This window comes from Xyrauchen texanus, chromosome 35 (genome assembly GCF_025860055.1).
Source record: "Xyrauchen texanus isolate HMW12.3.18 chromosome 35, RBS_HiC_50CHRs, whole genome shotgun sequence".
NCBI classification, from domain to species: Eukaryota; Metazoa; Chordata; class Actinopteri; order Cypriniformes; family Catostomidae; genus Xyrauchen; species Xyrauchen texanus.
The window spans coordinates 5,949,963-5,974,178 of record NC_068310.1 but is presented as its reverse complement, the minus strand read 5'-3'; the positions used below and the strand labels follow the sequence as shown (position 1 = coordinate 5,974,178).

The 24,216-nt window shown below is 37.8% G+C and overlaps 1 protein-coding gene across 4 annotated transcripts in view; it reads right to left on the bottom strand.

Moving 5' to 3' along the window:
* LOC127628647 (utrophin-like) overlaps positions 1–24,216 on the bottom strand; it is a 353,825-nt gene that overhangs the window by 8,371 nt on the left and 321,238 nt on the right. For all 4 annotated transcript variants that reach the window (XM_052105413.1, XM_052105414.1, XM_052105415.1 and 1 more), the window contains 5 exons: positions 13,041–13,265; positions 11,176–11,395; positions 8,787–8,856; positions 8,604–8,678; positions 89–114 (listed from right to left, as the gene is read on the bottom strand). In XM_052105413.1, the coding sequence (XP_051961373.1) occupies positions 89–114; positions 8,604–8,678; positions 8,787–8,856; positions 11,176–11,395; positions 13,041–13,265 (616 nt within the window). The remainder of the gene's footprint in view (positions 1–88; positions 115–8,603; positions 8,679–8,786; positions 8,857–11,175; positions 11,396–13,040; positions 13,266–24,216) is intronic.

The window sequence follows — 24,216 nt, the reverse complement described above, 5'->3', positions numbered from 1 at the left end:
AAACTTTCAATGTGATCTCAGACTTTTGGACCCCACTGCATGTTTTTTAGTATAACATTGTTACTTGGTGATGCAAGGTAAGGCTTACCTTGGGACTTGACGACACACTTGATGCTGCAGAATCCAAAAGATGGATGAGAAAGAGAAAAGCACACTGTTAGGACAATATAACAGCTGTACTATCCATGACAGTCTTGTCAAGATCAGCATATGCACACTTTCCACAATATGACCCAAACTTTTAATTTAGTGTTCACCTTCAAACCCTTAGAATGGTTTGCTCTTAAAAACACTGAGTGAACTGCTTTAATTAACTCTAATGGGGAGACAACAGCAAACAAATCTGAGATGGCTCCTAACACTCACATCAGCTGTCCCTGTGTCATTCATTAAACAAACAAAGACCATGGAAATGGCCCTTTATGTTCTTCCAGAGCAGATCTCATTGCACACATGGGTCCAGTACAGTAAAACGACAATGGGCCGTGATCGATATTGTACTGACAGTTTCCGGCTAACAATACAAGCTGCAATCTGGGTCGAACTTAAATGTAGAACAGTAACAATAAAATCTTATAAGTTACTTCTGAGTCTTTAAAACATTGGCAAAGTATTACGTCCCTTTAAGTTGAGTCATTCTATTAAACAATCCATCTCAAAAAGATTTATTTGTGCTTTTCTGTGGAACAATAACGATTATTCATGCATTATACAGAATCAAAGCTTTCAGACTAAAGGAACGGGGCCATTCTGAAAGGCAGAATGGTGTCGTGTTTGGCAGACTGACAGGTGTAAGACGTGGTGGGTGCAGTCTGAGCTGAGAGTTTCTGGGATGGCAATGATAAGGAGGGTTTATGGGCAGAATGAGGCAGCCAGATTAGAATGGATTTTTAGCTGAAACTGCAGATGGCTTTCATAAAAAAAAAATTCACAGGTTTTCACAAATTGCTTAATGCATATTCCCTACAGGAACATCAATTTCAATTTGTGTATCTCAATACCCAAAACAAGAAAATAAATAGAAACAGAATATGACAGAGGCTGTGTCCCAATTTGCATACACTACCTATCCTAAATAGTATGAATAATATTATAAATAGTAAAATAGTATGCTGTACAATGTCTAGTGGATTTTCAAAGTGTGCATCCGTTTTCGCTGGCGGAAGAGCAGTTCGCGGCAGTTGTCTTTTGTGACTTTTTCATTGGTTCAAGTGAATATCAAATCAGAATTTACCATATTTACTTTCTTAATATACACACCTACTCAAATTGTGCATGATTCAGCACACATTATTCCAAAGGGGGAAAAAATTAAGTATTTTTTATCAAAATTAATGCCCACTTTTCATGATCCAAACAATTCCTGTTGGATATAATCAAGCCCCATCCTACACTTTTTTTCTTTCTGAAAATTCTGTTTCAAACGGAAATATGTCACATTACATAAGTAAAATGAGTAATGAATGTAATTTCATGCTGAATTGATGGTAGTTTATAAATGTACAAGCCTAAAAGTGAAGTAATATTGTAATGATCGCTAGCGAGACAAACAAACCCAAAATCGGAGGAACAGTTCAAAGGATTCATTTTACAATAAATGTGAATAGTCACTGAATAAGAATCCTCCGTGGAAACTCATCTGACACTCAGCAAACTGGAAGGCAATCACACACACGACATGCGGGCAGAGACCAAGTATCCTCCGTGGAAGCTCAGCTGACACGCAGCAAACTGCAAGGCAACCACACACCTGACATGTGGGCAACCAACAGATACACGAGACAGGACCAACTAGGCAGATAGATTGAGGTTAGTTACTTCACATCAAACAACAATACTCAAACCCTCAGTCAACACTGAGCAACATTAAACATTCAACATTTAACAATCCAGCAAAGGAAATGACACATGAGGGGATTAAAATAGGCATGATCAAAAAAGCAACAGGTGCCAACTCGACGGCTGAAAGTTGGCATGATCAGCGTTCCCATGAAAACAATCAGGGTTCCCATGGAAATGCTGATTCAACATGCCAGCGGCACCTGAAACACATGAGAAAGAAAATGTCAACACGCTTGGAACAAAATAAACAAGGAACGATGAAGCCACGGTCCTCTTCAGACAAAAATCCAACCTGACAAGGTGACAGGACCATGACATCACCAGAGAGTGCATGGCGGTAACTCACGCATGGTGCTCACACAAAGAATGTACACAAAACATGAGACAGACAGGGGATGATGTGACAGCCCAGCCCACCCCCCAGGGGTGACAGAGGAACAGCCTCTATGGCTATGGGAACTGGCAGTGACAGGGAAACGACCTCTGGGTTCATGAGCAGAGACAGAGACAGGGGAATGACTGCTGTGGTCATGGGCAGGGACAGGTCAACAGCCTCCATAACTGTGGGTACAGACAGTGACAGGAGAACGACCTCCATGGTCGTGGGCACCGGCAGGGACAGGGGATCGGCCTCAGTGACCATGGGCGCTGGCAGCAGTATAGGAATGGCCCCAGTGACAATGGGCGCTGGCAGCAGCAGGGGAACAGCCTTAATGACCGTGGGCACTGCCAACAGCAGGGGAATGGCCTTCCCCTACTGCTGCCGTGGGTGCTGGCAGCAGTAGGGGAATGGCCCCAGTGACTGTGGGCACTGGCAGCAGCAGGAGAACAGCCTTAATGACCGTGGGCACTGCCAGCATCAGGGGAATGGCCTCTGTGACTGTGGGCACAGGCAAAGGTAGAGAATCGGCCTCAGTGACAGTGGGTGCTAACAGCAGCAGGGGAACTGCCTCTGTGGCCGTGGGCATTGTCAGAAGCAGGGGAACGGCCTTCGTGGCCAAGGGCACTGGCAGCAGCAGGGGAACGGCCCCGGTGGCTGTCGGTGCTATCAGCAGCAGGGTATTAACTTTCATGGCTGTGGATGCTAGTCATGGCAAGGGAACCGCCTCTGTGGCAGTGGATGCTGTCAGCAACTGAGGAGCAGGTACCTGGCTCCGGGTGGTGATAGGTTCATCACACTGCTTTGGGCCAGATAGAATACTCGGCAGAGCTCCGTGGCGAATGCTAAGAACGTCACGCAACAAGCACGTCCATTGTCCCACATGTCAGTTCCCCAATCATTAGCCCTTCCAGTGATGAGCAGGATGAGGTGACATGAAGAACAAGGAACATTGTGAAAAGAATGCCCCACAGGAACCAACCTCACCTGAATGCGGGGCTGGAAGGGGAATATGAGCTTCTGAGTGTCCAGAATCATGGGGAACCACCAGAGCCGGTGCAAATGCTTTCTGAGGGGGGCCAGCATCGGGAGATAGGTGGAGCTGCTGCACGACAGAGGTGAGCTCTGCAAGCTGCGAAGCCATCGTCTCCAGAGCCCGGTTAGATGCGGAGATTTGATCCTGCCGACGATCCAGAAAAGCTCCCTGCTGAGAGAGGGCGGAGCGAAGAGTGGATTTCTCCACTGGGTCAATGCTTGGCTGGACTGTAATAAAATAGAGTAACTCGCACGCTGTGGTCACAAACAACCGGACCCATACAGGGGACGATGATGCCACGGTCCCGTCAGACAGAAACCCAACCTGTGACAGGACTGTGACAAATACTGAATTTAAAATGAGAATGTGACTAATGGTGTGGTTGTAACGTAAACAAAAACTATTACGAAGACAAAAACTAACAGTTAACTAAAATACATAAAACATTTTTTTTTTTGAAGAGTTTTCAAAAAAACGAAACATTATTACATTATGACATTATTAGGTTTTGATCAAGTGTTATTACATGCAGTCTAACACTTTATAAAAGGTTGTACTTGTTAACATTAGTAAATGCATCATGAACAAACAATTAACTATTTATGTTTTCCAGCATTAATTAATCTTAGTTAATGTTAGTTAACCCTCTGGGGTCGATGGACGCGTCGGCGTGTCCTGCTGGATTTGTTCGTCATTACAGCGGAAACAACATAAAATTCTCTGTCATTTTGGGGCATACAGATAAGTGTAAGACATCATAGGGTCTTCTTTTATTTGTGTACACTCACAATAAAAACAAAACCTTGTGCTTTTGTAAAATAAAGAAAATAAAAAGGGTGTGCTTTCAGCAGTCTCTGTGTGCACGAGCAAATCTCTGCGAATACTTATCACACAAACATGAAACATATGTCTAAAGAAAGCTTAAAATGTCTCCTTTTAAATAAAACAAATATTCTCCTGCAATGTAATCTGTATGAAACAAAGCGATGTACAATTTCTCCTGGCTCAGCTAATTATCTCTAATGTGATCACACCCATGGGCAGAGGGCGCTGTTCATACGGTCATATGCTGAGACGATCAATGCAAATGTACACGCCCCCGACTGTGCCTTAAAAACAAAGTTCATTCACTTTTCCGCACGTTTAGAAGATGCACGATACACAGACGAGAAAACTCCTGGATAGTGATGAAGAGTTAACATTTTCCTCAGAAGAGCGGGACTCCGATGAACGTTTACATTTTGAAGAGAGACTTGATCCAGCCGAGGATACAATTTTGGATGAGTAAGTCATTTAGTTTTACTTACATTAGTTGACATGCTATTTTATACAAATATGTACATATTTTACTAGTGGGACTTTTTCCAGACTTGCCAGCCAGGATTCAGAGTATTGAAATATGTACTAATAGACAAGTTTTAGTTTCATTTAAAACTATTTCGGCTAAAGCAGGTATTTAAATTGTATGCTGTATGATATAAATATGATATGTAATATGATGTTAGAATAATATGAATGTTTAGATTATATTTTAACTAGTGTTTATGCTGCCTCACCATCACCAATGAAGCTTACAAATATCTGTTCAGGCGCAAATGTGATGTAAATATGCCCTTATTAGAAAATCAGCATCTTATAATGATTTCTGAAGGATCATGTGACACTGAAGACTGCTGTAATGATGCTGAAAATTCAGCTTTGATCACAAATTGCATTTTACAATATATTGAAATAGAAAACTGTTCTTTTAAATTGTAAAGAGTTCACAATATCACTGTTTTTACTGTATTTTGGATCAAATAAATGCAGTCTTGGTGAGCAGAAAAGACTTCTTTTAAATGGTAGTGTAGGTCTAAAATTAAGTAAAGTCTTTATGTAAAGAAAATTGTTACTTTCTTTTAACTTGAAACTTGTTGATCATTAAGTCTCCTCACATTCATTCTCTTTCTGTCACTTTGCTAATTGATAGGCCCTGGGGAGGGGTCTTTGTCTCCTCAGGTGTGAATTACAATCAATATTCATGATAATTCACGCCTGCTCGCATATGACATTTCTAACACTAAAAGTGTCTTACAAAAGTTAAATTAGTATATTGTTTTGTATGAATGTGTGAAACATGTACACACGTTGCTCTCATATTATTGTAGCACAGTTTGAGCTGAATATAGTGTACAACCACCCTACAATTTTAAAAGTCCACCCACTCCTCTTTCTTATATTTCTATTAATCAAAATCAGTGTGTCAAAATGTTTTTTGTTTCTGCTCTAACAAGACGTCACATTAGAGAAGCCCTCGCCCACGACTGGTGACGGACTCCACCCTATTATCACAGATCCTCCCCTGAGTGATCTACACACAGTCCGCCATTCTTTTCCGCGCTGGAGCAGATACAGTGAGAAGTATAATGTCTCAGCTTTGTAAGAGTCTTCATGTACTCCCGGTATCAGAGCCACTGAAGATGCAGTCGACAAGTTTTGTTTTTGAAGGAAATGTGCCCCAAAACATACAATGTTTGTGCAAATAATTTTACACCGGACTGCTTTGTGAATGAGTGTCAATAATATAAAGCATGATTTTCTAAAAATTTTATTCTCAAGCATGGATCACTACCAACTGTTTGTGTTCCAGCTTTACATATATCCTGAAGATGTAAGTATCGCACTTTATATTTTATGAATGTTTGCAAATTGCCTTTCCCAATGTGCTTGTAAGCTGATTCCACGGCTAAAGCTGCGTACACACTGCCAGCGACATCGCACGAGACAGCGACACCATCCCATTCATTTTCAATGAGAGCACAGCGACTTCCGGCGACACGAGCTGTCGCGACTGTTGGCGACTAGATGTGGGCGTGTCCAGCGATGCGACAAAGTTGAGACAAGTTCAACTTTATTCAAATGAAGAGCGACTTACGGAAGCGACAGCCAATAGGAGAGAAGACTGGGAGCTCACGTGATCCTTCTCTCTCTCTCTCTCTCTCTCTCAGCTCCTGCGGTAACGGAAAGATGGATGAAAGGCTAATTCTTGCTGTTAGCAATTTTCCAGTGCTCTATGATATGGATATGGTATATCAAGCCACAGCTCTTGCACGAGCCGGTGGTACTCGCCGTGCTGACTCTGAGATCGAATGGTTTTGTGGACCCAGTCAGACCGGCGTTTGCATTTTCGCCGCAGATAAACAGCCGCTATGGCAAAGAGCACGCCTTGTTTCTCATTCATCTTTGATATAAAGCATTTTATGTAATGATTCCATTTATATTTAGTCTTTTCCCTCCAAAATGTTTATTTTTGACATTCCTATATTTTATACTTTTGCTTGATATTATACAAGCATATTCATGTATCCACAACCTTTGAATTAGAATATAATCATATACTTCACATTCATGAAACCAGCTTATATGGCATTATCATTGTATTAAGACTCCATGTATTCCTTGTATATCCATCCTTGTATTTCTGTGTGTATACGTTACCAGACACAAGCCTTATATGTTCAATGTGTGTATGTTAGAAGATTACTTCATGCTCGTTCTCTATCCTTGTAAATGGTTTATGCTTTCTGTGCCCCAACATTCCTGTGAGAAACTGGAGCGCTGTTTGGGGCAAAGTATATCCTTTTTAGACTCTTAGTATATGAACTTGTTGCCCTTTTGTCCTGATGAGGTTTCAGAGCTGAATTCAGAAAGCTTGGTGCTAACTTAGTTATAACTATAGATGTTATTGTTTCAAGCAATATGCAGATGGGAGTCTTGCACATACCAGATAAGACACACTTGTGTAGTTCTGGTCTTTCCGCCCAGTTCTCAAGGCCACTTAACTGCATACTTCACACTTCAATAGGTCATAACAATATGTCCTGAAAACTTAGAGTTAACTCCAAACCATGCAGAATGTACTGTACCAAATAAGGAATCTTCTTGGCACAGTCTCTAGAGGGTATATTCACTTAAGTTTTGGTCCTCAGACTAACAACTCAACTCTCTCGCTCTTTGCATCTGATCTCCAACTTTGAGGCCTCATCTTACTATCCGTACTTTAACTTCTTTCATTTAATTACTTAGTTAATTTTCACTAGACAAGGCATAGTATTGTAATATTAATTCCAAGACTTAGTCCTTGGATATATCCTTAAGATCTACTTAACATTTAAGAACCAAACTAAAAATGTTATTTCAGTTTATAATTTCATTTATTCTCAATAATTCACATTTTATTAATTTAACTAATTTCTGTACAAATAAAATGTGTTATTCTTTCTACAAATCATCTGATTTATTGAAGTCATTTTCCATCTGCTGGATCTCACTGCATCAGGGGCAAAATAGGTCTCTTTTAATAAAATACAATTGTTTATTGTTGTTCATGTTAGTTTATACAGCATTAACTAATGTTAATGTATACAACTTTTAATTTTAAAACTTTATTAGTATTTGTTTAAATTAGCATTAGCCAATATTAATGAATGCTGTAAACGTATTGTTCACTGTTAGTTCATGTTAAATTATGTAGTTAACTTATGTTAACAAACAGAACCTTATTGTAAAGTGTTCCCAATTTTCAAATGTAACTGCTAAATCAAAATTTTTTCAATCTAGTTAATTTCAGTTATAAATAAATAATGTTTAAATATACCATTTATTTAAATAATTTTTAATGTAAAAAAATCTATTGGTATAGGTTGGAATTATCATTAACCAAGATTAATATGTGCTGTAAGTGTTGTTCACTGTTAGTTCATATGAACTAATGTAGTTAACTTAAGTTAACAAATGCAACCTTATTTTAAAATGTTACAGATATTTAACAATCATAACCAAAACTAGTGTACAGGCTTCTTAAAAATATACATTTTTCAATCACCAGCGAAATACACACTTTAGAGGCAGCGTACAAACTAGATTTTAAGATACGGATACCGCAAATCTATTTATTTTATTCCAACAGGGATGGAATGCAAGGGTTTGCGAAAGTGGTGCTCTATCATGTGACCAAATGTCAAGAGGATTTTTTCTTTTTCAAACTTTTTTCAACTTTGACGTAAGCATCCATTAATTAATACAAATTTCAGACAGTCAGGTCCAGTTCAAACTAACCGGTGTCTTAAAAACACCATCAAAACTCATCTTACACATATTTTTTTCTCAAACGCTCCACCATATCTTTTCTAGTGTGTAGTGGCCAATGATGTAGTAGAGTATGCAAACTGGAATATGGCCAGATACTTTTTGTTACACGATAGGAGATGAAGATAGAAGTAGACAATGAAACCCAGAACAGAGTCAAGTATGAGTTCACATGCTTTAGACAGATTTACAGAGGGAAAGACAGAGCATTAGACTTACGAGAGCATGCAGGAAAATTGTGGTTAATCTGTTCCATAACCTCAGCCAGATCAGTGCTACTGTTAAAACACTCATCTGAGAAAACACACGCCCAATACACTCAACAGATTAGGAAATACAGAAGTGAGTTTAGTCCCATCAGTATAATCATCCTACGATGTGTGTGTATGTGTGTGTGTTTACCCGAGAGCTCGGTTTGTCCTGCTGCGTCCTGATGGAGAGAGCCGTATGATGACGTGCCATTTAGCTCAGGCTAGAAAAAGAGATAAGCACAATTTTAAATCACAATGTAACTCTACTCATAATTGATACGGATACACTTATAACCCAGCATCAAATATCAAACAGATTAAACATTGTATCAATATTTTCTTGTGACATTACAGCTAATAGTGTTACTCCATCTGAAAGCAAACTGGACAGAAATGTCACACTGTATCCTAACCGATGCAATACAGAAACTAGTGATGAAAGGTATCTCCTCAATGGTAATCACAGTTTTCTGTCCAAAATAGCCTGAACCAGGCTGAAATGACTGTCTCTTTTGCAAGCTTTATATATATATATACACACACACACACATACATACATACACTCTATATATATTTCCAGAGGAAGCTAAATTATATTTGATGCTATTTTTCCTCCAAAGATGACTGTCATGAATCTGGCGCAATTATATGATATACATGCACAGAGTGGATCAGTTATTATTTTACTGTTCTAAACAATCTATTGAGAGAATGAAGAAGTCTAATTTTTAATAAAACTATGGCAATAGTAGTAATCGATTATAGGTTATGGCTACTATTTTATAGTATTTTAAAGAAACCAGGTATTTTTACCTGACTATTGTAATGAGGAAACATGATGGTCTTACAAATACCACAGTTAAACGTTGAAAGTATGGTACATACTTTAAAGGAAACTTCCGGGTTCAATACAAGTTAAGCTCAGTCGACAGCATTTGGGGCATAATATTGATTACCACAAAAATTCATTTGGACTCATCCCTCCTTTTCTTTAAAAAAAGCTAAAATGTGGGTTCCAGTGAGGCACTTTCAATGGAAGTGAATGGGGGCCAAATACTCACTTTTCAAAAGTATAGCCACAAGACATAAACAATGTATGTTAACGTGATTTTAGTATGATATAATCACGTTTCTGTGTAAAGTTATTTAACAACTTCATTACCATGGCGATGCAATGTCAACAAACCCTAAACTTACTGTAAAAATTATGATTTAAACAACTTTACAACTCAAATAATAAATTAGTTTTAACAGAAGAATTAATGCATGCTTATTTAAATTATAAGCTTCACATTTCTGTTTAAACCCTCCAGAAATGTTCCACATTCATTTTCATTGCAAGCGCCTCACTGTAGCCTCCATTTTTACTTTTTTTTTGTGGTAATCAAAATTATGCCTCAAATGCTGTCCATTGAGCTTAACTTGTATTGCACATTACTGAGGTACAGATGCATAAGGGCTACTATAAAATATAATCAAGGGTTTAAAGCCTGGACCTTCATGAATTATGAACCAAGCCATTAGATTTGAAGATTATTAATCAAATGATATTTGATTGTTGATGAAACAAGGGCCTTGTTTGCTTCCAGATATTCCCAAGAGATGAATCAAATCATTAAGAGCCCAATGAAAGAAAAACAATGTTTGTTAAAAAGTAGGAAACAAACTATCAAAACTCAGTAAACTAGTCCACATGGGAAAAATAAGAATATTTTATCTGGGCCAACATAAATAAATTGTTAAAGAATATTGGCTTCCTATAGTACTTTAAAGAAGAACATTATGTCAAAATAAATAAAATGCTTAGGCATTTAGTTAATTTTGAATTTGACTGAATTCTTTTCTCATTTCTAATTACTTGATTGCATTTTATATGATATTCAAATAATTTTTGATAATCTAAGCCTTAGCAGTTAGATTATTCACAATATATTAAAATATCCTATGCAAAATGCAATCAAGTAATTATGATAAGCTACCACCAAAGACAATAACTGACCCCTGAAAAATCTTGTGTTTGACTTTTTGGAAATCAAGTTACACAGTTTATTTAGCTAAGAGCCTTTGATGAGACCATCTGGCTAAACCAAGGCTCATTTCAGTAAATCAGCACAATAAATCCCTGTTACACTAAATCTAGACTAGCTGGCACTGCCCGTTAATCCATGAAGTCAAAGATGGAAAAATAGCAGTTTATACAGTGTGGTAGACCCAGAACCCAACCTGAGACAGGTGCATGTTGATCCCAGCATCAGTTGGCATACCCATGAAAACGTCTGATCATGACTATCTGATATTTGCATATTGTAAAACAAATTTATTCAGTGCTGTATACCCCTTACACAGTGCATGTAAATGGGAATGCCATTTTTTACAATAAGCCGCTTTCTGGTGTCCATGTAAAGTACAGTATTCTTTTTACAAATCAGTCAGACTGTCTCCTCCTGTCTAAATGGGGGTTCTTGGCCAGAATAAGTTGCAATGAGGACCAGACCTTACGCCAATAATCAAAAGTCTGGCTATACAAAACTACGTGTTACCTGATGTAGTAGTTGGCGTAGCCGGTAGAGCTGGGACTCCAGCTGTTTGTTATGATCCTCTAGTATCTGCATGCGAGCCTCCAATCGTCCCTTGTGCTGTCGCAGAAGTTTAGCTTCGGCTAACAGGTCAGCTTCCTCAGGGGCCCCACCAACAGCTGCGGCCCCTGCGTTGGGCTGACCGTGCTGCTGCCGCAACTGCTCATACTCTTTCTGTAAGGTCCTGACCAGAGAGAGAGAGAGAGAGAGAGAGAGAGAGAGAGACAGGAAAGTGATAGAAAGAAATAAAGGTAAACAAAAGCTAAATTATGAAATCTCCTTTGTAAACATGTGAGCCGCCTGCTGTGGTTGTGCATTTTTGCATATGCTTTTTATAATTGTGTATTTGTGCATGTGGTTTTACTGTAAGGATTGGCTGAATTACTAGTCGACTAATTAGTCTAAAGGAAGCCCTGTATAATTAGGCTTGTTTCAGGTTCACCTGACTCCGATAAGACGTGTTTCTTCAGGTAATTTACATAAGATGCACAGAGCTAGACAGAGCATAATGTAATGGAACTGAATTCAGAGCTCTCTTAGGGTGCTTTCACGCTTAGTTCGGTTGCTTGTTCAAAACCCAAGTTTGTTTCTTCGCCCTCCTCCTGCCCCCGCTGGTCTCAGAGCACATCATAATATTTAGGTCCAAACCGCGGTCAGATTGCATCATCAACCAGAGTACAAGTAGCAGCTGATTGCCACTGTAACTAGTAAACAACTATGTATTAACTGTATTCATCACTTTGGATTTACCACCAAAATTGTACATGCGCAAAAGGACTGTGTTTGTCTGCCACAGATGCATTGAACGTGCAATGATGTGAAGAATATTAGAGTTTGTCTGCGCGAGCCCGCAGATGTGTTGCCAGAGATTTGAAGAATGTGAGCTGCTCTCTGAAGGTGATTTATTTGGAGACATGCAGGCATGAGAAATGCATTACATTATAATAATTGCAATCGGAGGCCTGGAAAGATCCAAATTAAACGTCATCTCCTATATAGCGGTTCACTTCTGCAATTTAAGACGATTACGCTCATATCAGCAGCGAACAGTACCAGTTCACGTGAACCGCACCGCTGACCACCTTTTCAAGCTGTTCGGAAAACATTGTTCACATCATTCAAACGATCCGAACTTTGATGTCAAACGAACCCGGGTGCACAGTCTGCACACCAAAAGCGATTGCGAGACTCGATTTAAAGGAGATATATTTAAAGATGAAACCTTTCCGTGAGGGTTTTACTGTCCAAACCAACAAATTGCAAAAGCACAGTATGATGTCAAAACACTGAATAAAGCCCCACCACTAAAACGTTTGATACTAAGAAATAAACATCCATAAAGAAAAATATATAATGCTTATAGTCTCTTGTTAGATGACTAGTAACCTAGTCAAACATCATGAGCAGTCTCTATTTTCCAGCAGCACTGAATGCCAGGTCTGGGCTCTTTGTTTAATGCAGGTCTGAGTTATGACTGTTGGATGCTGGTCAGGAACTTTTATGTTCTGGGTTTGAGAAGCAATGAAGAAAAGTGAAGCCATGGGGAACTGCAGCCATGCACAGTCTGTAGTCACACTGTTACAGAATTCAGCCCACTGCGATGCAACTAGATTTCCAACTAAACAAATGCACAACCAACCCAGTTTCACACTTTTTGTTACAATGCAATCAAGTAATACATTTGCGAGTATGGAAAAAAGGATGCAATTAAAGTGATTGACTTTTTATTTTTGAGTGAACTATCACTTTGACTTTCTCTATGAGCAACAGAAAAGTCTGCACTAAACTGTGAACACAGATAAAATAGACACTAAGTAGTTGAAACCTACCGCTGCTCTTCCTCCAGTTGTGCTATGATTCGCTCCAGCTCTCCTCGCTCCTCCCTCTCCACTGCCTGCAGAATCTGGGTGGGGCTCTGTAGCAGGTAGGAAGGGCTATGAACATTAGAGGTGGGGCTCCTGAGGATATGGGTGGGGCTTTGGGTCTGGAAGAAGGATGAGCCCTCCCCTCCTAAAGTCTGACAGTACTGCAGGATTAAAGCATGTTCCTCGTCCCTATGGAATGAGAGAGAAATAGTTAAAGAAAATTTATTTTTACATTAGCCGAAGAAAACATGAGTGGTACTTCACCATGATGCTAGGGTGTTGTGGGTGGTTGTCAAGACATTGCTATGCCATTTCTAGATTGTTCTGGGTGTTTGTTCACTGGACCAAGTTAAAAGAGCCCATCCTCAAGTCTCTATGATATTCTGGTCCCAAGATATTGATCAGGTTCCTCTTTTGATGGACGTGTATGGGATTTTAGTGCATTTTATCATCCGTCAGTGGAAAATTAGCAGATTGCTTAGTATGAAAGATGCTGGCCAACACAACCCCCTGTAATGAATACATTTTTATGCAGTCCTTGATACATACATGAAAAGACTGGCTGAAAGACTGCGGCCCTACAATTCAATTTTTGGTGTTTGGTCTCTCCTTAAAAGTATGTTTTTAGGAACTTTTAGCCCATTTCATCCTCCGCCAGGTGTGTATTGTAAGTCTAATTGCATAACAAAGCAACAGAATAACTCTCCTCAACCAGATTTGATGTATCATTCATGTACATAGTACAAATTGTGTGGGACGAGTTACTTACCATAGTGTTATACCTGGAGTTACTGGTTTGTTCAAATCCCTAAACTCAAGTATGAGCATTAGTAATAGTGTTGCTTGCTAAAAAAAAAAAAAAAACAGATGGATTGGGAAAGAGAGTGCAGACAGATCTAGTGCTGTCACAGCTGGCAAACTGTAACGCAGACAGTGAGGCATAATTAAGATCTTCTTCTGCGCCATAGCAGGGTGCCAACACTGGGAATTGTGAGATTTGAAAAACAGACGGGTGAAAGTGAGGCTGACTGTGAAAATGGAAGGGAAGGTTTTGGATGCAGGAGCTGAAGTGTGATGTCAGAACAGATGTGTGGACAATGAGACTCAGGTGTGTGTTCACATCCTCCCTGGAGTGTGTGCTTTGAGTCAGACACTCATTTGGATGCACACACACAAAGAATAATCAGAGAGATTACAGAGGCACTGCATCACAGGGTCCAGCTAACAGCCTGCCAACACCAGCAGATGCTGAATAAACCGATCAGACACAACAGAAAGAACTTGAATTGCATTTCCTGCAGGACATAGCAGTGTTTTCAAGGAAGCAAAATAATAGTGGTAAAGGTATTTGGAAAGAAGAAGAAGAAAAATCAGTGGAAAAGAAGAAAAATGGAGGAAAATAAGTTGAAAGAAAAAGCAGGATGAGAAGCAGGATATAAAAGTAAAGAGGAAGAAGAGAAAAAATTTATGAAAATGAGAAAAGAGGAAAAACAAAATGAAATAGAAGCAGAAGAGGAAGAAGAGGGATAGGAAGAAATAGATGGAACAGAAGAGGAGGAGGAAGAATAGAAGCAGAAATATCAGAAGAAGAAAAAGCTGAAGAAACAAGAAGCAGCAGATGATGATGATGATGATGATGATGATGAAGAAGAAGGGGAGATAGAGTTGGAAGAGGAAGAATGGGAAAAAGGAAGAAGTAACAGGATAAGAAGAATAAGATGAAGAAGAAAAGGAAGAAGAGGAGAATGTTAAGAAGAGGAAGAAGTAGAAGAAAACAAATGAGGAAAAAATTACAAGAATAATAATAATAAGAAGAAGTGGAAGTAGAGGACGAAGCAGCAGCAGCAGAAGGAATTGAGAATGAGGGAAAAGCAGCAGTGAAAAAAGAAGAGGAGGAAGAAGAAGAAACAGAAGCATAGAAGAGGAAGCAATAGAAGTGGAAGCAGCAGCACTGGAAGAAGGAGAGTAGGAGGAAGATGATGAAAAAGAAGAGGAAGAAAGATGGAGGGAAAGAGATAAATCAGTCCAGGTGTCATGCATGTCTCTTAAGAGCATAAGTCTTTGTGTCCCAGCCGTCAGATTCAATCTAAAACATCATCACAGACTAAACTCCCCTGACAACTCACATCTACTTTCTCTTCTTTCTTTCTTTCTTCATCATCTTCTCCCTCTCTCTTTTTTACATTCAGCAAACATGTCTGCCTGGGTTTCAAGGAGTGGCGGTTATCTTACAATTTTTTCTCCGGTTTCTTCAAACCACCCACTTCTAATTCAAATGCGTGTGTGTGTGTGTGTGTGTGTGTGTGTGTGTGTTTGACCTTGTTCGGAGTAAATATTGGACACCATATGGCAGTAATAAAGGAACACATTTTAAGTTTGATCTCTAGCATAACATCAGTGCAACACTGAGACATAGAACTCCCACTGAGAATGAAGGCTAGTGAACGGCTTATTAGCTCAGTAATTATCATCTGCTTGAAGCATGAAGGACACCCACTGAGCTCTTCTGAACACATACAGAACAGGCTAAAGTGAGTTTGAAATTGAAAACCATTGTTTCTTTAATGACGTATGCATGCTCTTGAACCTCACTGGGCTGAAAACCTACTCTACGGCAATGCTTCTCAATTCAGATTCAGACCCAGATTTTCCATTGGACATTATATGCCAACCAAACACATTACCAAATTATTTGTCACACAAAAGTAAACAAAATGTTTTTGGTCAAACATTGACTTACAGAATATTACCGTTCTCGAGGATGAGAGCATGTCATACAAGTTGTCCATGTTGGGATGGTACATTTGCACCAAAATACAACAAAAGATGTCCCTATTATCCCTAGCTGAAGTTTGTAGACGGTTACTAGTTGGTCCTTGGCTGGTCCAAGCTGTGAGACCATCTTGGACCAGCAACAAATCAGCTACCAGCAGGTCATACCAGCTTAAGGTAGTCATGCTGGTTTTTGGAACACAGAAGCTGGTCAACCAGCTAAGGATCAGCTTGAACCAGCAACCATGTTCCAAAACACAGCAACCAGCTTAAACTGGATTTTCCAGCATTTTTTATTGTCCTTGCTTTTTATAAGTTGCCTGTTAATTTTACTGTTTAAACTATGCATATTTCTATGGTTAGCATAATATTTTCTTATCAAAGAAGACCTACTACCCATTTTCGCCATGACCCACCATTTCAGAACTCTGCTCTAAGCAAGTATGTAAACAAGAGCGCTTCTGACTATGCAAGCTCGATTTTTCGGGTGCTTGAACAATATTCACAATGCAACATAACTACACACTGCATTCTTAGCATTGTTTCAAGTACTGTGGTAGCAGGTATTAGCATAAACTCTCTTCATCAATGGTCAGTTTTCTATTTCAGGTCAACTACTGCTATAGCGGATCAACAGTTTCAAGAGAATCTTGCCAAGCAAGTAAGTTAAACTGTTAACATGTATTCAGATAACTGTTACAGAAATTGGAAGGTAACTCACCACTTGAGTTCCTTTTGAGTACTGAGAAAAACAGACGTTTAGTATATACAACTGGCCAACACACTAGCAATGCTTTGGTCTAGCATCTTCTTTTGTGCATCACAAGTGTTTCTGGTTTTAACAGTGACAACAGTGAAACCTTTACCTAAAGAGGTCATACTCGATATAGGAGGCAAAGACTGCAGTCCTTCAAGCAACTTTTTACTGTTATGTAATTTTTTGTACTTCTTATTTCCTTTTCCAATGCATCTCTTCTTATCAAACTATGTTTCTTTCCTCATTCACTCGATTAATCTTTTGTCTTTATTTCTCTTCTTCTAGACTGTCCAATTGCTCCTCCTCATTTCACACAAAGGCTATTTTTTATCAGACTAAAATTTAACAAAAGCTAAACAATGAGAAAGACTAATTTGAGTCAATAGACTAAATCTAAAGCTGCCAAAAGAAACTGAGCTCTCAGCAGGTCCATTAGCTAAACAGAGTCATAGAGAGTGTGCGACAGGAGCCAGATTCACACACTCCTTGTTATCAACCCATAACTCATTTCACCTGTCTAACTCTCACACAGGAGCAGAGCTGATCCACTACAATAGCTGCATGGCATTTTTCAGAACATATTTAATGATAATATACAATTCTATGCAGAAAGACTTTGGACCAACAACAGTTCACTGTAGAGCAGGACTACTCATGCCACAGAAATACAAACCAAGCATATACAAAATGTTGCTGGTCAATTTTGTGGTTGGTTAGGATATACACTACCATTCAAAAGTTTCAAAAGGGTCACTTGCCTGAAAGTTTCTCATGATCTTAAAAACAATTTGATCCGAAGGCATATGCTTAAATGTTTGAAATTAGTTTTGTATACAAAAACATAATTGTGCCACCATATTAATATATTTAATTACAAACCTTAAATTAAAAAATATATATAAAATTTTTTTTTGAAATGGAACCGAATAATTAAGAAAAGCAAAGCTAAGTGCTTACTTTTGAGATACAATGTTCCTTATAGATTTGGTTTTTGTATCTTTTAAGCCTAGAAATAGTTCTATCTGTGTATCTGTGACTAGTGGGACAATTCTGCAATTGTATTAAGTATTATTTTGCTCTACAAAGGTAGATACTTTTCTATCAGGCATTAAAAAACTGAATAAAGGCTGAGCTTATACATTTATTTTACCATCTCTACTTCTCTGTTAATGTATTATTCAATTGAACACTCTCTACATCAGGGGTCTGTTTTAATAATAAAAAAATAATAATTTATAGAACTTTTAATGTTTGTCGCAAAGCGGCCGAGTTTACTTATTTTTTTCTAAAACATTACCCGTTTACATGCTAAAAGGGTCATGATGCAGGTCTCCTTGATGGTTTGACTTTCAGCACTCAACTGAATAACACAGACTGCATGACTATGATAATGATTACTGCAAGAGTTAGATTAACATACAGGTGCGAAGGGACTTCAACATTTCTAAATGCTCAAATAAAAAATACATATACATATTTGTCTCTGGCTTGCTTTTGTTCACATGTCAATGATGCCGAGATCTACTTTTATATTTAATTTGATCACTGAGAAGGTTTACCTTCAAAGTAGCACAAACATCACAAGCAGCCTCAAGAATGGACACAGAGTAGCCATATAACACTTTTCCTTGAGCAGAATATTGCACTACAGATCACTAAGTTTGTTCAAAGGTAAAAGTGAGAGCATGCATGGTTGCCAGATTGCACAAAATAAGTCTAACATTAGGCAAATTTTTTCCAATTTACGCAAGTATAAATCTCAAACTGGGGTGTTGCGTCACATATCTGGCAACCCCGAGCATGTTAAACGCTTGTGGAGACGTGTTAGGTCCCAATGCAAGTTAACTGAAATATCCAATGAAAAAAAAAATAAAATAGGCAAAGGGTGGCCACTTTGAAGATGCTAAAATATAACACAGTTTTTATTTATTTTGGATTTTGTTTAGTCACAACATAATTCCATTTCTATTATTCCATAGTTGTGATGACTTCACTATTATTCTAAAATGTGAATAATAATAATAATAAAGAATGAGTAAGTGACCCTAAACTTTTGAATGGTAGTATAAACTCTAAACCATTGCCGCCAAATGTATTCAGGCACTTAAGGCACAGTTAAAAAATGCATGAATGATATTGAGCACAACAGTGCCTACCCATTTTTTCAGTCGTCTTGGTTCTGGAAGTATTTTTACATTCATATAGGGATTTCATTAAACCCTTCTCAAAATAGTTCTAAGCCAGTGTGGAGAGTGAAGCAGGTGAGATGAGTGGTAAATGATTTCCACCTGTGCTTAACATCTGTATTGTGTTTCAGTGAGGAGTGATTGGGACTTTAAAGGAGAGGAGACAGCAGCAGTCGAGAGAGAGAGCCAAGCTTAGAAGCTGTTTGTGTGTGTTTGTCCCTGCTGTATTGGAAATGTATTTTTTTATGTGAAGCTATATTGTTGAACCATTAAGCGAATGTATTGTGTTGTCATTCAATAAAAATGACATTCCTGATTTGGAATTGCTGTCTCCTGCTTCCTCATTCCTTGAACCTCATTACAGTCATGAACCGAACCATAGAGCTCAGAGATGAATCACAAAATTACATGCTTTGATGCGAAGCAAAAAAGTATTTGAAAATCAAACAAATATAAGGCTAGACTTAATACAAGACTGTGTACTTAATGTCTTTCATGAGGGCATGAACTACAACCCCATGTCACCATGCAAATTATGTAATCAAATTAAAAATTATGGAAAAATACAAAACTATTGAATTAAAGTAAATAAAAGCAAATATACAAGTAGAGTGTAAGGAAACCAATGGACCGCTTCAATCACAGTGCATCATGCGAGTGGTGGGGGGGGGGGGGTCACTATAGAGATTGTTTTGCACGCTTTGTTCGCCATGATTCTCTGATTAGTGGACTGTTTTACTTCAGGATCATGAGTAGTGTAGTTCCTAACCAGAAATCTCTCTATTAGACAAGGCAAATGAATGTGGACCAATGGATTAACCAGAAGCCTATATCATCGAATAACAATGGTAGGTTTGTCTTTAAAGGTTTATAAGTTATCGTTATAAATCAATTCATCTATGGGAAAAAAAGAATTGGATTTGCACTTCCAGAACCAGTCACTCTTTACATTAATACATGGCTCTCTGGAATCCTCGATTCTGATAGGTCAATGACACTATCCAGTGGTCCGCTACTGCTCTGTAACAACAGCACATCCACATATCATATGGTTCATCGGGGTACTGCGAGCCATCTCTCCTGCTTCTTGAATGACTGTGTGATCTCTACAAGTAAGCTAATAAAATATTTAAACTCAAATCAATGTTTCATGGCCATTTATTTATTTGGCAAGTAGTCTTGTATAAGCTGAATAATGAGGAGTCAGACGGTCATTTTCACAAACACAAACAGAACTCCGACGCAAACTGGAGGTTGATTTCAGCTGTTCGGCGATTTCTTTCATCTCAAATTACATACGTTCAACGCAAATTAATATTATATGTTCAAGTATTTATTTATTTAGTTAGTAGCCATGTAATATGCAGGATAATATATAAACCTCTTCAGGGTGATACAAGTTCTGATCCGGGTCTGATCAGGGTTTATTGTGCGATAACAACCAACTGACTGAATATTATCCCTTACTTGGATAACAAGATATCAAACAAAGTGGCATCTGCAAGCAAGTGATGATAGAGCTGTACTTGCTTGTTTCATCATTTAAAAACCAACCAACATATTTTTGTGACAAGTTATGCTTGAAGTGTGTGCTTGTGTGTGCCTTAAAATAAATCACATTTGTATATTATTTTGTTATCTGATCCAATTAGTGTGGCTAATGTGTCCAAATACTTTGCTGCCACTGAATAACTGAAATATAATCAATGTGCAGACCAGCTATGCAGACAGATGGACCAACAAGGAGAAATATTTCCTCTGAAGATACAAAAGAAAAAGAAAGTGTCTCAAGTATGGAGGTGACTGTCATGAAAAAGATTTGCATCAGTAGTGTCATGCAGAAAACAAGGTGAGATAGATCTGAATAATGTTCAATCAGAGTGGTACAACAGTCTGAAAAACAAGATGCTGACAGAAAACCACATCACTGCCTACGTCTCCCACAGTGGCGAAGGAGTGCAAGAATGAGTGGCACAAACCGTAGACAAAGCGATTACGTACTCTGCTTCTCTCTGTGCAGATGACATTTCAAATCAGGTAGCTGCTGTATTTCGCCCTAGGGCTGAGACGAGACGACAGTGAGTGAGAGAGCGGGATAAAGAAGACATCCTGCTTGAGTCTGTGTGATTCTGCATCAGCTGCATTGATCAGCTTCAGTGTAAACAGAGTTCAGAAGCACAACTCAACCCCACAGCTGACATAAACAGGAAATTAGAACACTAAGATGAACATGCATGCAAAGAGAATTAAGGGATGAGAGGTCAGAGCTGTGGTTAGTTCAACAGCTTCAACCATGGGATTGGGACATGTCCCAATCTCTTTCAATTTAAAAACCTACTATCTCTCTCTCTCTACTATAAGCTGTGAATAAAAAGACAGCAGAGAGAGGTTGGAGCCATGGTGGAGTGGTTAGCACACAAGCTCTGGACATACTGAGCCCTGGTGCTCAAGCAGGAGATTCAGGTTTGAATCCATCCTATGACATATTCAGATTGCGACCTATCCACCTCTTTTCCCAGTAACTACCTTACATCTACTATAGCTTTTATTAAAAATAAATCAAACATCCAGAAAATCAAGAAAACAAAGAGTTTACAAATATGGTGCAGCAGTTAGTGCATTCAGGAGAAGCAGGTTTGAGTCCACACTGCTATATGTCCTGATCATCAATAAACAAATGTTTCAGCAGTTAGCGGATGCCAGACACGTCAAGCTGTGGTGCTTATTCAGGAGATCATACAGTAGTCTTGCAAGCCTTTTTGAGATTTAATCAGGTGCAGAATATGAATTATATATATCATATTTACATAGACCTTTACCATAGATATCAATATTTACTAGTTTAAATGCTAATTCTTTATTAGCAATACAACAAGTGAAAATCCAAATATTTGATAGCAGTAATTACATTTTCATTAATTCTTAATATAAAAATGACGTCATTACTCACACAAATAAACATATAAGCTATGTACTTCTCACCAGTAAAAAAAACCAAAAAAAAAACAACAATGTGTTATCAATAATAAAATTTTTACTAATACAAATATCCATTCCTGATAACATACTTCCTCAATTTAATTACTAGTAACTATTAAAAATGCTAATTTTTGACATCTGTAAAAAAAAAATCTACATTTTAGATTTGGTATTTTAGATATCTGGAAATTGATTTATTCATGGAAAATTAATTCAGGATATTTTAAAAGACATTCATCCTAGTTACATTGAAGCAATTTAAATAAGAAAATATGTTAAAAAATATATAACAATTAGATGATATTTTATTAGGGAGGCAATGGATTGCAGATATTAATAAATGGAACATTAAATCAAGATATTTTTAAAGACTTTCAAGCTACTTACAATAAGATTACGGATATCTGAAATCAACACTGCCACTAGTGACAACAATTGCACTGGTAACAATGTAATTCCGGATATAAAAAAAATTACAGAAGATAAAAAATAGATGATCATAGATTTTAAAAGTACATAACTGATGTGTGTATTTGGAACTCAAACTAACAATAGATTTAATTTTAAATATCTGTAATTGCATTTTTAATAGAAGTGGATGGCATATCATTGTGAAATTCTACTAGTGAAAATTCAGTTTCAGATATCAGTACTTACTCAATTATTATTATTTTTTTTGTACATTAAGAATTCATGTTTTTTCTAGTTTAAACCTAATAACTAGCATTAATACCTTTGCTTATATCAAGAATTATAATTTTTTTAACAAGTGATAATTGTTAGAATTTATATCCTACACAGGATTAAATGTCGAAAGGTACATTCGACAGCAGCAGATGCTTGAATCCAGCAAGCAACGTGTCCCGATCACGTCTAATCCACCCCTCTACCCTATAACCTCTATGTCCCAAATCCCATTTTCCCTCTCTTTCCCCAATAACTTCCTGTCAATCTCTACTATAAAACTGAATAAAAACAAGATTCCCACAAAACAAGAAAAAATAATGGCTAGGCTTGTGTGCAGCAGACACATACAGACTTGTTCAAGACATGTACTGTAGGTTCGTATTTTTGTTTAACTTTCGGTCATCGTCTACAACAGGCAGCTGTTGCATACAAATGAGGCAGATCCCACAAATTAAAAAAATATGTAAAATAATTTAAAAATAAAGTGGGTTTTAGCTGCGTTATGAAGCTAAAAATCTTCCCTGCTGCACTCAATTAAATGCAAAAGATAATGCCATTACACACCAATCCATCACAAACTTTATAATGAAAACACACCAAATATTCTCACTCTCAACTTCAAGTAAATATGTTGAAGAGTGTGCTAATGCATTAGGTACAGAGATAAACAAGGTGTTAGCAGGAGACGGTGAGGAATGGAATTAGAGCGAGTGGAAGAAACGGAGAAAGAGAGCGACAGGGGAAAAGAAAGAGACTGTGACAGCCACAGAAGTAATTAGATTTATGAGTGCTGTTAATACGATTATTTTAACACTACTTTACAAACTGTTAGCAAACACAAACTTAGCATTCACACACCCCGATAAAGACACATACACATTTGAAAATCGTTTTTGTCCTGATAAAACTGACCATCATCTGACAATCTTTATCATCGTCAACGATACAATGCTGATGCAACAGTGTGCAACCACACAAATGCACACAATGACACACATACGCATACACACTTTTCAGAGGTAAACTCTTGGAGATAGGCCAAATCTGGACAGTGCTTGAGAAAGAGGCTGGTTCGTCATTATTAAATTCTGAATGGCTCTCACCGGCTTTGAACAATGACTGCTCTCATTAGAGGTGTGTGTGTGTGTGTGTGTGTGTGTGTGTGTGTGTGTCTGTGTGTGGGTTTACTTGGATATATTTTGAGGACAAATTTGTTGCCAGAGCTAAACTTGACAAAGCCTATCTTTGGGGATATCCTTAAAGGTAAAAATAATTAATAAATAAGCAACTTTTTAATGTTTTCTTTTGACGATAGAGATTAGAGATTGGATTAGGGTTAGTCTTTGAACTCATTTAGATAGCAAGACAAATGTTTGTATGTATATATCTATAGCAGTTTGGAGAAACATTTGTTGCCGAAAGTAAGCTAAATCTGACAAAACCACACTTTTGGGAAATTGACTAATAAATAAAGCAAACACTGTTTTTAAAAATTCTTAAAAGTTTAATTTTAGGGTTCAATCATATACCATATACTTCTATTGTTATATATATATATATATATATATATGAAGCTAATTTTTTATGTTATGTCCTTGTTTAGATAGCTATATAAATGTGTGTGAGCGTGTATGCACCAAAACTGGCCCCAAAACTGAGCTAAATATGTTTATATAAAAAAAAAAGAATTAATTAATGTAGGGAAAGCTAATAAGAATCTGTAGCTTCCTAAACTACAAGCTATTTATCTTCAAATAGC